General features: G+C 37.7%; 1 protein-coding gene and 1 long non-coding RNA gene across 2 annotated transcripts; both read left to right on the top strand.

Moving 5' to 3' along the window:
• The first annotated feature begins 123 nt into the window (after nt 1-123).
• Nucleotides 124-4983, top strand: LOC107583404 (uncharacterized). Its single transcript, XR_001609037.1, has 7 exons — nt 124-909; nt 1035-1186; nt 2178-2235; nt 2396-2574; nt 3023-3099; nt 4668-4804; nt 4903-4983. It is a non-coding gene; the product is annotated as an uncharacterized lncRNA (long non-coding RNA).
• Nucleotides 4984-6368: 1385 nt separating this feature from the next.
• LOC107583401 (rab11 family-interacting protein 1-like) lies at nt 6369-16283 on the top strand. Its single transcript, XM_016269602.1, has 5 exons — nt 6369-6869; nt 9531-9955; nt 10873-12367; nt 15101-15212; nt 15346-16283. Exons 1-5 carry the CDS (start codon nt 6520-6522, stop codon nt 15550-15552), a joined length of 2589 nt encoding a protein of 862 aa, XP_016125088.1. The 5' UTR covers nt 6369-6519; the 3' UTR covers nt 15553-16283.
• Nucleotides 16284-17306: the final 1023 nt, after the last annotated feature.

The following is a 17306-nucleotide window of genomic DNA, read 5'->3' as shown; positions in this document are numbered from 1 at the left end:
AAGTCTGCCTCTTTTTGTGATAATTGTGAGAGAAAATCCCAATTTTGAGGAAAAAAGTCAGAATTGTGAGTTAAATTGCAATTAACGTATTTTTTTACTCCGTTGTGGAAAAAGAAAAATTGCTGTGTAATACAACTTTTAAAAAATGCGGTTATTTTGATCACTTTTAACTGTCGCGAGACCTTGTCAAACGCGAAACGTTGCAACAGATGCGAAACATATTGATCGAACACTTGCGTCTAACGCATGTTTACTTAAAAACAGGAGATGGAAAACGCTTTCTATGTGAATGGCTCACTATAATATCGTGATAAATATTGACGATAATTAGCCTAACATTTTATCCATGTACTCTCCGATACAGCGAACCTCTTATGTTTACCAGTCGAGCGCGTTACGTACTCCCAAGCGTACGTTTAGCTCACTTTACTGACTTATGAATTTGTGTAGTTACTGAAAAGTTATAATACAATGTCGTAACTTAATTTTAAAGCATTTTACGACCTCCCCACCTTAATTAGCACGTCGAAATGGTTTACAAAACATTTTATTTTCGTACTACTTTTTAAACGTGTCTTTGCGGCTTGATTCTACTTACCAGAAGGTGCAATCAGCTGAGAACATCATGTGCAGATGTTTAAGGGTGGTGCTGACTCCACACAGAGCCTCCTCCATATCTCTAAGCTACAGAAGAACTTTAAAAATACACCATAAACACGGCTGACCCCTTTAGTCTTACTGGCACAGGCCAGAGTAAACACAAACCAATTTTGTTGTTCTGAAAGGGCATTTAAATTGAAAGCTCGTGGCAGACAGATGGCATTTCGACTGAGTTTCACAGGTCCACCACCATGGGGGTTTCGTATCTGTGGAGGAAGAGACTTCAGGAGAAGCCTGACTGTCTCAAAGGTGAGTTAAATATATCTGGCCCACATTTTCTTATGAACAAAATATGGAATGTGTTCAGCATAAGATGCCTTTGATTTCTGGTGTGTTAAGGAGCTGTGAGGACTTACCATAGGGTGTTTTGTCAGGTTTGTGAAGATAGCCGGGCAGGTGATGCTGGGATGCAGGTGGGGGACATCATACTGGAGATTAATGGTCAGGATACTGGAGCCATGTTGAATATGGAGGCTCAGAACAAAATTAAGACATCTGAACATCAGCTGTGGCTTCTAATTGAAAGGTGGTAAAATAAAATAAAAAATATGACTTTGCTTTGGCAGAATTACATTGTTTCATAACTAAATGCTACATTCTTTACAGGTTTACCATGTTAAGGCATATTTCAACCCTAAATTACCCTAAAAAAAGACAAGTGTATTTTAGGTACCATGCAGGGGCTTGTTTTTTAATGCATTATTTTCACAAGCCAAAACTCAAATTACAATAATCTAAAGTTATTCACCTAACTGTTAGGCAGGAAAAAATATTTATGTATTATTTCATATAAAAAAACATTTGAATTAAAAAATTACATTTTTGTATTCGTTTAAAAATGAATAATTCACAATTACAATCAGCATTGAGAATAAAGAGAATTTCAATTAAAAAAACAATGCTATTTTCAAAAAAACACCGTAAACCCAGCAGACAGAAATATATTCTAGGAACCTTTCGCTAATGTTACTCTTATAAAAAATATTTCTATGAATGTTCAAAACATCCAGTTTGTTAAAATTTATTTTAAAATGTTTGTCTTGGTTATGCAATATCGTTATGGGGACATTTCATTTTGAATGTTCTGTGAACATTCTGAAACCAGTAGTAACATTTCTTAAACCAATTTCCAACTAAAATATGTCAAGAAAAAGCATTAAATGGCAATAAATAATGTGTTCGTAAAGACCAGATAACTTTGAACGAACATTCTATGAATATTTATATTAAAATATGAATATAATATTTTTTTGAGGTGAAAAAGTGAATGTTTTAAGTAGTAACATTTCTTAAATTAAACAAATTTCCAACTAAAATATGTCAAGAAAAAGCATTAAATGGCAATAAATAATGTGTTCGTAAAGACCAGATAACTTTGAACGAACATTCTATGAACATTTATATTAAAATATGAATATAATATTTTTTTGAGGTGAAAAAGTGAATGTTTTCCAACACTGGTGTGTGATGCTTTTTCACTGAAACCCAGAATAACCTTGTTTCTTATTATCTTACAGACCTGCAAAAACAGACGTCATACAATGCTGCGGTGATCCAAGACTTCCTGTTCATTCGGTTAGTTATTCACACAGATAACGGAGACCAGCTCTTTGTGAACATAACGTTAATGTTAAATGTTGCTACAGGGTAGGCCCATTCGGCTTGTTTGGATAAAACTAGTGAGAACTATCCTGTTTTGTGTATTGAAACTTCCTGCTGTTCTCCTTCAACCCAGGAGCCCTCAGTCCGGCCAAAACAACCCCATGTGTCAGGACAGGGCAAGTCCAAGAGGTCAGTGCACCAGAACCATACTGAGATGTCTTCAAACAACATCACGTGTTTCTCATTGTTCATGTGTTCAGAGCCCCACAGGAGAAAAACTACGGTGCAGAGCAGCTGATGCAACACGATAAGGTGGGAGCATACAAGTACTTATTTTACATTGTAGTAATGTTTGGCTTGAATTCAGGTTTGTACATTTAGTTTAATAGCATAAAATGGACAAAGGCTGATGTTCAAGTCTTTTGAAGTCTCTGCTGCCATCTTGTGGTCCAGTAAAAAAAAAAGCCTAATCTGAAGAAATAATATTTTATCCCTGTATATAGTATCAACTATATATTATAGTTTTTATTATAGTTTTAAGTATCAACTATATATTATAGTTTTTTTTTTAAATTAGATATTTTTTTCCATTTTCTCGTTTCATTTTCATTTCATTTGAATATATTTTGAAAGTGTTACTTTTTAGTTTGAGCTTATTTTGTTGCCTTGGAAACTAGCTAAAAAAAAAGTGATTTTATTTCAGTTAATGTTTATATTTATTTCCATGAAATCATTTTTTAACCTTGTTTATTGGTTGCAGGAGTCCACTGCAGGACCTAACTCTGCATCTGATTATATCCAAACAGTGTCATATGAATCGCAGACTACCAAGAAAAAGTAATACCAATATTATGTTTGGAATACTAATGTACTACTTACTGCGTACTTCACATTGTATGCATACAATTTTAAAAATATGCATACTTTATAGTGGTTCACATACTATATTTTCCTAAATGACATGATAAAATGTAATTAAAAAAAGCATCATTACTCCAGTCTTCAGTGTCACATGATCCTTCAGAAATCATTCTAATATGCTGATTTGATGCTGAAGAAACATTTCTTGACTATTATGAATGTTACAGTTAAAGGGGTCATATGATGTTGCTAAAAAGAACATTATTTTGTGTATTTGGTGTAATGAAATGTTTATGCGATTTAAGGTTCAAAAAACACATTTTCCACAGACTGTACATTGTTTCTCCTCTATGCCCCGCCTTTCTGAAACGCATCAATTTTTACAAAGCTCATCGGTCTGAAAAGCGAGGTGTGCTCTGATTGGCCAGCTATCCAGTGCGTTGTGATTGGCCGAATTCCTCAAGCGTGTGACGGAAATGTTACGCCCCTGCCATACTGTGATGCCCTGTCTGGCTGGAGCGACGAGACATTAAAACCCATTATAAACGAGGCATTTGTTGCATCCAGTGGGGACATAATTACGGATTATAATGACTTGTACTGTCTTTTTACACGTTGCGTTGCATCGCGCCGCGTAAACACAAAACCATGTCTGCATTTGTGATCGGAGAAATGACAAACAACAAGTGCTACTCTACACTGCTCAAAACTCGCGTTTGAATCATCAGTGGCAAATTCTTTAAATATGAAAACGTCATACTTACAGTCTGTGAGTCAGCATTATTTGTCAGAACACCGGCATTGTAGGCTACTCTCCCAGGAAACAGTCCTCGTCCTCCGTAAAATGTGTTGCACACACACAAATATTTGGGTTGAACTGTTCTGGAACAGTGTTGTAAATACAAATTAACCACTGATTTCTAGTCGTTACCTTTTTTGGAAGACCAAACAAAGTAGTTTCGCTTTCACAAGGAAACACACAGCATCTCCACGACATGGCGGCAGCAACAACACTACAGCGAGAATCAAAGTTACGCCTTCTTTCTTTGTGTGAACATTTGGGCGGCGTTATGCAAATCTTCCCACACAGTGACGTAGATATGTGGGGGCGTGTTAGAACGAGCCGTTTTAGGAGGGCGTGGACGAGTCTTAACTTTTATAAAGAATATCTCTTTGGGTTTGAGACTTTAGTCTTTGCAACTTTAGGGATCTTACCTATTCACGAACAGCTTGTAACACTCCAACGAGAAAGGAAAACTTGAAATCGCGTCATATGACCCCTTTAATATTGAATATTTTCTCTATTTGTTTCTGCGAGTTTTATATTCACATTTAATATGAATATTTTTGTGGAAATATTGATACATTTTTTCAGGTTGCAAAGAACGTCATTTATTTGAAATAGGAATGTTTTGTAACATTATAAATGTTAATTGGTTTAATGCATCTTTGTTAAATAAAATGATTAATTTCTTCCAAGCATACCCCGTGTCATTTTGTCCCATACCTGTTGAACTCACATTGCTGTTTGGCTCTTTTCTCAGGGTGAGTTTTAACTATCCAGTATGGAGCTATGGGCCAGTTGATCCTGAAGAGCTGATGAGAATCAAGCGAAGGCAAGTTCAACCTCAGCAGCCCAGACAGTCCAACACTTTCAGAATACTACAGGAGGGACTAGAACGTGAGTGTGTTTATTTCACTGCATTTCTTGCATTCAAACCTCTTGAATAATAAGCATAAGGATGCCTCATGTAATAAAAACACAGATGAATTGTACAGGGACATCACTGCCATCTGGAGCGGTCCAGCTGAGTCAAAGGTTTCGCACTTGTGAGAGATGTGGTTACATCATTGTGTAAGAACCCTTCGATTAAGCTCATATTATATATTACGTATTGTCTCAAGAAAGAAAAGTGATAGTGTTCTGATATTTTGTCTAAGTGTGTTTTAAGTATTCAAATACTTTTGTTCACGTAATGTTTATTATTAAAACCCTAAATGACAATGGAGATTCATTAGTAATGAATGATGGTGACTTGGTGGTTTGTTTACCAAACTGTGGAAAAACAACAGATTAATGTACAATTATGAATTATGAAACGAGCTAAATTTATATAGCACATTATATAATACAGATTCAAAGCAGCTTCACAGTAATAAACAGTGAAATAACAGTGTTAATGTTGCAAATATTCATCAAATGACTTTAATTTTAGTTGTAAATGCTTATTTCTTCGGGTTACTATACGAGAGTGAGGAATGTTTTACTTGCAGAAATGCCATTACAGTCTTTCTTTTTAGTTTAAACTCAAAAAGCAATAAAATGACAACTGTGTGTTCCCTTTTTTTTGTGAGCAATGAGAACTGGTCACTGCCAGCATGACAGTTCAGTATAATTGTAGCTTTGTGTCAGAGCTCTGCAGTTCTCTAATGTCTAAATTTAGTCATGGGGCATTTTAATTACACACTTCTGTTAAATTGTCATAACTGAAAGGAACATCATAGAATTATTATTATAGTCATTATAAAGCAAATACAGGAAAAACTGATTTTTTACAGCATTTATTCACGTAATGTTTATTATTAAAACCCTAAATGACAATGGAGATTCATTAGTAATGAATGATGGTGACTTGGTGGTTTGTTTACCAAACTGTGGAAAAACAACAGTACAATTATGAATTATGAAACGAGCTAAATTTATATAGCACATTATATAATACAGATTCAAAGCAGCTTCACAGTAATAAACAGTGAAATAACAGTGTTAATGTTGCAAATATTCATCAAATGACTTTAATTTTAGTTGTAAATGCTTATTTCTTCGGGTTACTATACGAGAGTGAGGAATGTTTTACTTGCAGAAATGCCATTACAGTCTTTCTTTTTAGTTTAAACTCAAAAAGCAATAAAATGACAACTGTGTGTTCCCTTTTTTTTGTGAGCAATGAGAACTGGTCACTGCCAGCATGACAGTTCAGTATAATTGTAGCTTTGTGTCAGAGCTCTGCAGTTCTCTAATGTCTAAATTTAGTCATGGGGCATTTTAATTACACACTTCTGTTAAATTGTCATAACTGAAAGGAACATCATAGAATTATTATTATAGTCATTATAAAGCAAATACAGGAAAAACTGATTTTTTACAGCATTTGTTATGGAAAGTTTGCGTTGCGCAATGTACGTTGCGTCACGCCAGGCCACGCCCACACGCCGGTGCTCAGGAGTGTGGGCGTGACTTTAGAGTGACGCTCTCACTTGTTGCTTCACTGGATTAACTTTTCCAGCGAAACATCAACAGACCTTTGACACATTGAAACTTCTCGCTGGGCAGGACAGCTCGCGCGTCCTGTTGACTTTTCAGTCCTAACTGAAACGAGTTGGGTTTTCACAGAAATGTCTCTGGCAGAGCAAAGCCAGCAGTGGTTTCCCACTAGCGTGCAGGTAACGGTGCTCCAGGCGAGGGGTTTGCGGAGCAAGGGGAAGAATGGCACCAACGACGCGTACGCCATCATGCAGGTGGCCAAGGAAAAGTTTTCCACCTCGGTGGCGGAGAAGAGCGTCGCGCCGGTGTGGAAAGAGGAGGCCGCGTTCGACCTGCCGCTCTTTCACCTCAGTAACGCGGAGCGCTGCACACTTCAGGTGTGTGTGATGCACCGGGCTCTGATGGGACCCGATAAAATGCTCGGACAGGCGACCATCAACCTCCTGGAACTCCAAGACAATAAATCCCGTAATAAAACTGAGTGAGTGAACATACTATTTTATATAAACAATAAATGTGTAAACTATATATATATATATATATATATGATCACATGCGCTGCCTGATAACTCATTTTCTCTTAGCGTGACATAAAGTCAAGGCTTGTCAACTGCTTCAGACTTCAAAGTCAAGAAAACACTTGGTTTTCTCTCTCAGTCACACATATAGAGGATATGCCTAAAATATGCTAAATGCCTCATGCTAATACAGAAGGCATCAGCCGTTTCTTTCTGCGTGAGTCATGACCTCATGCACTGACACTTTATACACAGTAACTCTTTCCTGATTCGAGGCAGAATGGGAGCACGTCACCTGTCTGCTCCGACTGTCACCTAACAAAGTTTCGTTTTTTTTGTTTGCAGACACTTTTCTTAATACAAAGCCTGTAATATTACAAGGAGAAATAGTGTTAACGCGCTGCCTGATAACTCATTTTCTCTTAGCGTGACATAAAGTCAAGGCTTGTTAACTGCTTCAGACTTCAAAGTCAAGAAAACACTTGGTTTTCTCTCTCAGTCACACATATAGAGGATATGCCTAAAATATGCTAAATGCCTCATGCTAATACAGAAGGCATCAGCCGTTTCTTTCTGCGTGAGTCATGACCTCATGCACTGACACTTTATACACGGTAGCTCTTTCCTGATTCGAGGCAGAATGGGAGCACGTCACCTGTCTGCTCCGACTGTCACCTAACAAAGTTCGTTTTTTTTGTTTGCAGACACTTTTCTTAATACAAAGCCTGTAATATTACAAGGAGAAATAGTGTTAAATTCAATGTCTTTTACCTCAGCAGAAATCATTCAAGATTATGAAAACCTGTATATTGAATCCATTATATTATCAAAACAAATATTTTGCCAGTTGGAAATCTCAACAAAAACCCATGGTATGTCACGCATGTCCAATTATCAAAATTGCTTTTCTAAGCCACCCACTCCATTCTCGCAGCCATACGCTATACTGCAAACATAAGTTTCCATCAAACGAGTCCTGCGTGCAGTTACCGCACCCTTGTGTCCTCATCTTATTCCTCTGTTTTTCATGGATCTAAGTTTGTTGTTCCTTACAGGCATGTTAGCTCGCCAGCCTAGACATTCATTTCTTACAACATTTAGCCTGGAAAACAACATGATACATCTCTCTTTGTAGCTAAGAAACAGCTTGCTCAAGGCTGTAAGTTGTATTTTGGACTTTTTAGATTGATAGACCTATTTTATTGATGTCTGAAGGGAAAATTGTTTTTTAATTTCTAAAAACACATTAATTTGAGACTTTCTACACAGTAGGTGTTTGTTTTAGACCCTAAAGTCTTTATCCACTAGTGTCCTTGAGTTATGACAACACAGTGTCTCATTGAACCTTAAAGGGTTAGTTCACCCAAAAATGAAAATTAGGCTGCGTTTTACTCACCCCCGAGGCATCCTAGGTGTATATGACTTTCTTCTTTCAGACGAATCCAGTCAGAGTTATATTAAAAATTGTCTTTGATCTTTCAAGCTCTATCATTTCACTCAGCGGGTGTTGCATTGCTTCAGTCCAAAAGACGTGGAATAAAAAGCTCCCTTCCATAAAAAAGTGTCTCACACGACTTGAGGGGGGTGAACAAAGGCCTTCTGTAGCGAATCGATGTGTTTTTGTAAGAAAAATATCCATATTCAAAACGTAATAAATCACTTGAATCTAGCTTGCGCTCACACTGTTGTAAACGGAAGCAGTTCCGGCGGAATGACGTACGAGGTCGGCTTTGTGCATGCGCCGCTCAGAAGTGATGCATGCAGAAACGCAGGGGAGAGATCAAAACAAAACAACGGTCAAGAATTAGAAGTACAAAACGAGGATTTGTAAAGAAGAATGTCAGAGGATTTCGATATAAGCCAAGAGGAGACTGGTTTTCCTTTGCTAAAGTAAGGAAACTTTGCTTCTTTTGATCCTGTAAACAAACGTTAGTTTTCACGAGACTCACTCAACGCTGACCTCATACGCCATCCGCCCGGAACTGCTTAGTTTACAACGGTGAGCACAAGCTAGATTAAAGTGATTACTACGTTTTGAATATGGATATTTTTCTTACAAAAACTCATCGATTCGCTACAAGAGGCCTTTGTTCACCCCGCGGAGCCATGTGAGACTTTTATTTTTATTTATTTTTTTTAATGGAAGGGTGCTTTTTATTTCACTTCTTTTGGACTGAAGGAATGCAACACCCTTTGAGTGCCATGAAACCGCTTGAAAGATCAAAGACAATTTTTAATATAACTCTGACTGGATTTGTCTGAAAGAAGAAAGTCATATACACCTAGGATGCCTCGGGGGTGAGTAAAACGCAGCCTAATTTTCATTTTTGGGTGAACTAACCCTTTTAATGTGCTGTTCTGGTTTACAGCCGTTGAGGAATGTCAACAATCACGTGAAACTATTTACTCGGACTTTGTGATCCCATAGCTTTGACTGCACAACAATCTTGTCATTTTTGCAGTTCTGAGCAATTTTGTAAAGTGTAGCTAAGTGACGCAACATAATCTCATATCTTCCATCTCATGTCTTGTTTCTAGCTTTCTTTTCTTTGATAAGGGAGGTGATTTGGGAAATGAAAAAAATGCTTGAAATGAAACATCCTGTGCTATTTGTGTTCATACAGATGGTTCAAATTGATGGGCAAGACGGGGAAGGCTGATAAAGACAGGGGTGAGGTGCTCCTAGACGTTCAGTTCATGAAGAACAACATGACGGCCAGCATGTACGACCTCTCTGGGCAGGACAAGTCACGCTCACGGCTTGGCAAGATCAAGGATAAGCTGAAAGGGAAAAAGAAAAATGGGATGTCGGATTCTGCTTCCGCCATTGTGCCTTCAGTCGGCCAGGTACTGACTGACAGTGAGGGAGAAGAACCTGACGCCACACCCGGAGCCAAAAAGAAGAATAAACTCAAGTCCCTCTTCACACCCAAGCCGGGTTTGCACCGTAACATTTCCCAGTCCATGTCCACACTCGCCACCCTGCCTGAAAAAGACTCACCCATCAGTCTGAGCAGATCGTCTGGCCTAAATATAGAGTCTCCTGAAGGTACATGCGATGCTGTTTGTTGTTGTAATATTTTCAATATTAGGGATGGATGATATGTCCGCTACCATATTATGTTCCTGCAGGTGCTAGCAACACCAAAGTCCTAGGTTTGATTACCAGGGAAATCATGAACTAATAAATATATGCAAGTCCCTTGCATCTGCCAAATGCAATGTAAATACTGATATCTTCTGATATTAATTATACTTTAATTAGTCTGGTTTAGTCTGATTTGGCTAAGGTTGAAATCATATTTATTTATTCACATATTTATTTATTTAAAAATTAAAACAGTAAAATTTTGCCCATGACATTAGAGATTATAAACAGTAAATCTAAATAAAACCATAAACAGCAAATTATTACAGTAAAGTAAAACCAGATAAAATAAATAAATGAACTTTAACTAAAATAAAATATTATATATATATATATAAGCTAGTTTTCAGTTAGTTTAACTTAACTGAAATAATGAAACTGAAATAAAAAATAAATAAAAACGACATACTTAAACTAAGAAAAATTACAAAGAATTGTTTAGCAAAACACAATTACTACATTACAAAATAAAAAAATATATTAAAAAAACTCAAAATATAATATCTCGATACTAAAATAACATGGATGTTAAGTTAGTGTTCGATGATGACGAAGGTAGTCTAAATGTAAAAATATGGAAAATGAGCATTATAAAATGACTGATAAATTACCAAAAAATTACTCAAATCTCCAGTATAATAAATACAGATAATTGCTGTCCAATATATTGTCCACCCCTACAAAATTAAAACATAACTAAAAAACTTAATTAGCAGAAGTTAGGGTCTGCTAAATTTGATAAATTGATGCAATATTTCAATAGCGCATAATATTATTGTGAATTTACTTTTTTTTTTTCTTCTTTTTTTTCTTCAAAGGCAAAAAGAAGTTCAAATTTCTGAAGCACAAGCGGACCGGAAGCTCTGACAGCAAGGTTTCCCAGGGTACTGGGTCTCTTGGAATGGGCATGGTGCAGAGCAACATGTGCATCAACGGCAGTCATGTCTACACAGAAGAGCCAGAGACCAGAGGATCCAGGGCCGGTTCCACCTTCAGCCTGAACAGCTCCGGCCACGGATCCATGGAGGACCTGCGCAGAGGTCATGACAGGAAAACCTCCAGCACCTCAATGGACTCCTCGGACCAAACTCAAGACAATGCAGTGGAAGAGATGCACAGAAGACAAGAGGAACAGAGGAAACATGAAGAGGAAGTCAGGAAAAGACTAGAGGAGGAAAGAAGACAGGCTGAAGAGGAGGAGAGGAAACAGATTGAGAGAGAACAGGAAGAGGAGAGGAAACGCTTGGAAAGAGAGGAAGAGAAGAGAAAGCTACAGAAACTGGAAGAGGAGAGGAAAAGGATTGAGAGAGAGGAAGAAAGAAAGAGGATAGAGAAGGAAGAAGAACGAAAACGGATTGAAACAGAGGAGGAAAGAAAAAGGATAGAGAGAGAAGAGGAGAGGAAACTGCTTGAGAGGGAGGAGGAAAGAAAGAGGATAGAGATAGAAGAGGAAAGGATTTGGATGGAGAGAGAGGAAGAGAAAAGGAAGCTTGAGAAACAGGAAGAAGAAAGAAGAAATGAGGAAGAGGAAAGAGAAAGAAAAAGGATTAAACGGGAGGAAATTATCAGAATAAAGAAGGAACAGGAACGAGTTAGACAGGAAGAGGAAAGCAGGAAAGCTGAGGAGGAGAGGATCAAAGAGGAGAAAAGGAAGAGAATGGAGGAAGAGGAAAAGGCTAGGAAGGAAGAAGATAAATGGAGGAGAATTGAGGAAGAGGAGAGAACGAGAGTTGAGAATGAAAAGTTGCAGAAAGAAGAAGAGACAAGAAAGTTGGAGATGGACAGAAGACGTGCTGAAGAAGAGGAGAGACTACTGAAGGAAAAAGAAAAGATGGAAGTAGAGGAGAAAAAGAAAAGGAAAGAAAAAGAAGAAGAAGAAGAGAGAAGACTGTCTGAGGAGATGGAAAGAAAAGAGCAAGAAAGGGTGCGACAGGAAAAAGAGAAGTTGGAGCTTGCGAACAAGAGAATAGAAGAAAGGATGAGAGAGGAGCAGGCGAGAAGAAAGGCTGAGGAAGAGGAGAAGAGGAAACTGAAAGAGAAAGCGGACGAGGAGATAATCAGGCAAGAGAAAGAAGAAATGGAAAGACAGAAGAAAGAGAAAGAACAGCAGCCCGAGGTGAAACCCAGGAGTGCTCGAATGAATACGAGTAAAAAAGCATCTGACGAGATTAACTCGGACCACATCCTATTCACCAATCCCTTTGAAGACGCCCTCTTATTTGATGAGAGCTCCACCAATCCCTTTGAGCAGCCCACCGTTTCTCAACCTGAAGCCCTCAGTCGGTCCACCAAAGTCTCTGCAGTCAAGCCAAGGTCAGTGTCTTACCTGAAAGCACGAAAGTTTGTTTTTAAATTACATCCATTTGGCCTTATTTATGAAACATCAACACATTTTTATGTAAATTGTTAGTGAAACCAGCTTTTGCCTAAGAATACAAATCGGTATTTGTTACATGATGAATTAGGCCCAAAAACACAACATTGAGAACAGATAAATTAAGTTTCAATGAAAGCAAAATACTGTGTGAGGTGTTAAAATCAGCCACTCAGAATATCTTTGATGTTTAATATACATCTATGAGGAGCACATTTTGGACCAATGGAATGTCACTTTTCATGAAAAGTTCTATTTATAATGTAAACAAGCAACCGTGACCAGTCAGTTGAATGCATTTAGCTTCTGTTTACTAATCAGAACCAAAAGGAAGCACTCCTTATTGATGAAGTTTGTGTTTTGACTGACTCTAGCAACTCTAAGAACTCTCAACGTTCTTCAGAACTCATACTTTTATCATTTCACAGAGCTGTTTCAAATCTTTCTCCAAACGTCTGCTTTTTTACCAATTCTGCTGGAAGGCAAATTCATGACCCATGATCATAGCTTGAATATTAAAGGCATGGACGTGTTTCTGTAGTATGCTTAGACTAACTTGATTTCAGTGTGGTAGGGTCCATAACACCACGCTATCGTGATTAACGCCGTCATGTAAGAGCATATGGCACTATTACTAAATATGCAGTAGTGTGTGTGTGTGTGTGTGTGTGTGTTGGTATGAGTGCGTGTCTGTACAAGTCCAAAAAAAACATCTGGCATGCAACGCAGTTCTTTTGAAACTATTTCAAGGACTCAAAGTAAGGGCAATGCACATTAACTTTTTGTTACCCTTTTATATCTACCGAGGTCAAAACCACTAAACACAACAAGGGTCCAGCACCAAAGCCTTCATTACAGTCAAAATCTTGCAAGACATCTGCATCTGAATCTGAAGCAAGCAAGCAAGCAATTAGTAATGTCCATTTGACTGAACATGAAACCAGTGTTGCCTCAAACTCTTGCATTGATCAAATAGATGAGTCGACTGACAAGCTTGATGCTCTTCCTGCAGATGAAGAGCCTTCTACCAAACCCGAGCACTCTGAAGGTATTGAGGGTGGAGAGAGTGCTGGATATTCAGCACTCTCCCCCCCCCAATCCCTGCCGGACCTGAGACTCGAACCCACGGCCTTCAGGTTACAAGCCTTCGGGTTACTCTCTATCCATTAGGCCACAACTCTATCCATTAGGCTTCAACTTGCCCCAGCACACCATTTCTTAAAAGCATTATAGGCTAAAACACATTGGGAAACACAGGCATGGAAGTTTCTAGCAAAACTGGACACCTTAATTATCTAGTTAGTTTTTTTTAAATTAGGCTTGGGAGGTAAACTCTGCATAAAGGATTGGCCACCCCTGTCCTGCCTGAATTGTTACTTCCTGCTTATGAGATGGATTACCCACAAAACCTTTTGCTTGGTCTTAAAATTCTCATTTGTTTTGGCCAACTGCATTTTTTCTTTGCACTTTAGGCAAGGAACATAAAACTCTTTAGGTAGGGAGGCATAAGTTACAATGGTTTCTGTGCCACAACTTGTGATCACCAGTTTGTGTAACTTATTGCTTGACTGCAAGGTGTGCATATCTGTTTACGATATTACACTCTGGACCCTAGATTACTCATTGTTGGGGCTTTCATGTGACATTCCACATAACTAGCCTTTCTGAAGAACATGGTTTGCAATGGTTTAAAATTTGTCTTTTCAGACTTTCAGATCATATGGTTGGGATGTTTAATTACCCAGTGTGAACTTTTAATTTTTGCATGAATTCTAAATCAGATAATTGAAAACCACATACAGGTGCATCTCAATAAATTAGAATGTCGTGGAAAAGTTCATTTATTTCAGTAATTCAACTCAAATTGTGAAACTCGTGTATTAAATAAATTCAATGCACACAGACTGAAGTAGTTTAAGTCTTTGGTTCTTTTAATTGTGATGATTTTGGCTCACATTTAACAAAAACCCATCAATTCACTATCTCAACAAATTAGAATACTTCATAAGACCAATAAAAAAATAATTTTTTGTGAATTGTTGGCCTTCTGGAAAGTATGTTAATTTACTGTACATGTACTCAATGCTTGGTAGGGGCTCCTTTTGCTTTAATTACTGCCTCAATTCGGCGTGGCATGGAGGTGATCAGTTTGTGGCACTGCTGAGGTGGTATGGAAGCCCAGGTTTCTTTGACAGTGGCCTTCAGCTCATCAGCATTTTTTGGTCTCTTGTTTCTCATTTTCCTCTTGACAATACCCCATAGATTCTCGATGGGGTTCAGGTCTGGTGAGTTTGCTGGCCAGTCAAGCACACCAACACCATGGTCATTTAACCAACTTTTGGTAGTGTGGGCAGGTGCCAAATCCTGCTGGAAAATGGAATCAGTATCTTCAAAAAGCTGGTCAGCAGAAGGAAACATGAAGTGCTCCAAAATTTCTTTCATCTTTGAAAATAAAGGCATCGATTTTCACATTTAGCAGTTCCTCCATGTTCTTTGAAGTTCAAAAATTCAGGGCCGTATGTATTTGTCATCCTTTTTCATTTTTTACAAAGCATGATATCAAAATTATGCACAAATGTCTTCTGGCAGAGTTCTGTGATTGACTGCTTTGTTTTCCACCCCTGCAAAATCAGATCTACCTATAAGACTTACAGCTCTCTTTTTCTTTTCAGACCCCATGCAGTGAAACCCCTGAGCACCACTGACAAGCAGCCAGACCTCCGAGAGACCCATGACGCTTCCAGATCTGCTAAAATTACAGATGACATGCAAGTTAAGATAAAGGTAGCATGAGCAGGGTTTTTTTCTGTTCTACTCTTGTGTAGCCATTTACCATGCGTTGAATAGAAATATGGCTGTTTAAGATGTTCTCAGCTGACTTTTAAGCATGCTATTTGTGTTCAACTGTATCTTTCAGGCCCCAGAGGCTAAAGGGACGGGACCGTACTCCCAGCTAACCCATGAAGAACTCATTAACTTGTTGGAAAAGCAGAAGCAGCAGCTTTCTCAGAAGGATGCTAAGATTGGGGAACTGGAGCTTTATATAGACAGTCTTCTGGTCCGTGTCATGGAGGAGAGCCCCAACATCTTAATGTCCTTGAGCTTGATGAAGAAGTCAGTTTGAGCACTTTTGTAGCAGAGTTTTGAATTTAGTGTGCACTGTAATCACAAATATGGGGTGAACGTCAGTGCATGGTTGTGGGTAAATCACAGAGGTTTACACTAAATCCAGTAGCTGTAACTGCAGACACTAGTGAGCCGAAGTACACTTGACATCTCGGGCTGAATGGTGACGGAATGATTGTTTGTTATTTGGCTTGCTTCAGATCCACCTAACCATGTGACTTCTTGTACAGTGTGACATGTAACTTCCATGTTTATTCTTGTACATGTTCAAATAAATAATATGTTAAGTATTTTCTCCAAAGGTTTTTACTGTCCACTTTTTCCATTTGAATTGCTAATATTCTTTGATTAGTATCATATCAGTTATAAATATAATCTATCAAATCGTTCAATGGATCATGCAACCCATGTTTAATAAGTAAACAAAATGGCACTACATATATTCTTGAAAAATGTTTTATACAAATTACAATGCTGTATGATATTTTGTAGACAGATCTCTGTATTGATACGTTTTCTTTTCAATTAAGCACTTTAAAAGAATCAGTTCATCTGTAAATAATGAATGTGATCATTTGTACTTTATGCCTTTTGTCATGTAAGCTGACAGCTTTATTATTCTCTGCTTTTGAAATAAAGAATGTCACAGGCGTGGCTTTATAAAGGGCTGTGTCACACGATTGTGTCTGTGTGCATTTTTAAGAATACAGGTTAAGCTTTAAATTATTATTATTAAAAAAAAAAAACTTTGAGGGAATGTCAGACGCTGTAATGGCCCATAACAAATATGTAGGCTGTCTTCACAGGACTCCTGACAATGTTTATATGCTGCAGTCCCCGTGGAATTTCAAAACACTGAAATTGGCCATGGTGTCCATAATTTCTTATAACTTGGTGGTTATAGCCTTAACTGTCATTTATAATAAAATGATAAAATGTGTCTTCTTACACTCTTTAAGGGAGCTCCCATGTTAATTTATTTTGGCTAGATTCCACTTATACCACAATTAACCTGATGAGAGAAGAAGAAGAAAAGCTAAAACCATGCTGGTTGGCTGGTGTTCAGCTGGTTTTAGCTGCTTGGTGAGCTGGTCTGCTGGCCTGACCAGCTATAGAAGTGGTCCAAATCCTTCTAAAATCAGCCTGCAAACCAGCTATGATCAGGATGGAAGAAGACCAGCTAAAACCATTCAACCAGCTTTTGTTTTCCAGCAGTTTTATTGTATTCTCAGTTATTTGATTAAACTCTTATTTTTGTAGATACTATAGGTTATGCAACTTGTATGCAACTAACATTTCCAAAATAATAATAATAATACAAAAATATTCAAATGATTAAGTCAGAAAATTATAGAAGAATATTACCATTTCATACCATGTTAAGTTTTATCTTACAAGTGGCCAGTATTAAACAACTGTCTTCTTACAGTGCTTACAAGCTGAATTTTGCACTATCAACACTGACCAGACTCGAGCTGAATAACGACACTACTGTCTTCTGTAGAGCTGCTTACAGCTGAATTGAATTTGTTTTATAATTGATTCATTTTACAGTTACTTAACCAAATCTGAATTAACACTGAACTTAAGCTGAATAATGACAACTATTGTCTTTTTAGAGTTGCTTTACACTGAAATTTGAACTTGTCTCATATTTGAAAGTTTGCATCATTAATTCACTTTTTTGTCAAGTCAAGTCAAGTCACCTTTATTTATATAGCGCTTTTAACAATACAGATTGTGACAAAGCAA

The sequence above is a fragment of the Sinocyclocheilus grahami genome, unplaced genomic scaffold (assembly GCF_001515645.1).
Source record: "Sinocyclocheilus grahami isolate Dianchi unplaced genomic scaffold, SAMN03320097.WGS_v1.1 scaffold53.1, whole genome shotgun sequence".
Lineage (NCBI taxonomy): Eukaryota > Metazoa > Chordata > Actinopteri > Cypriniformes > Cyprinidae > Sinocyclocheilus > Sinocyclocheilus grahami.
Note: the sequence above shows the minus strand (reverse complement) of the source record. Positions and strands in the feature narration are given on the sequence as shown.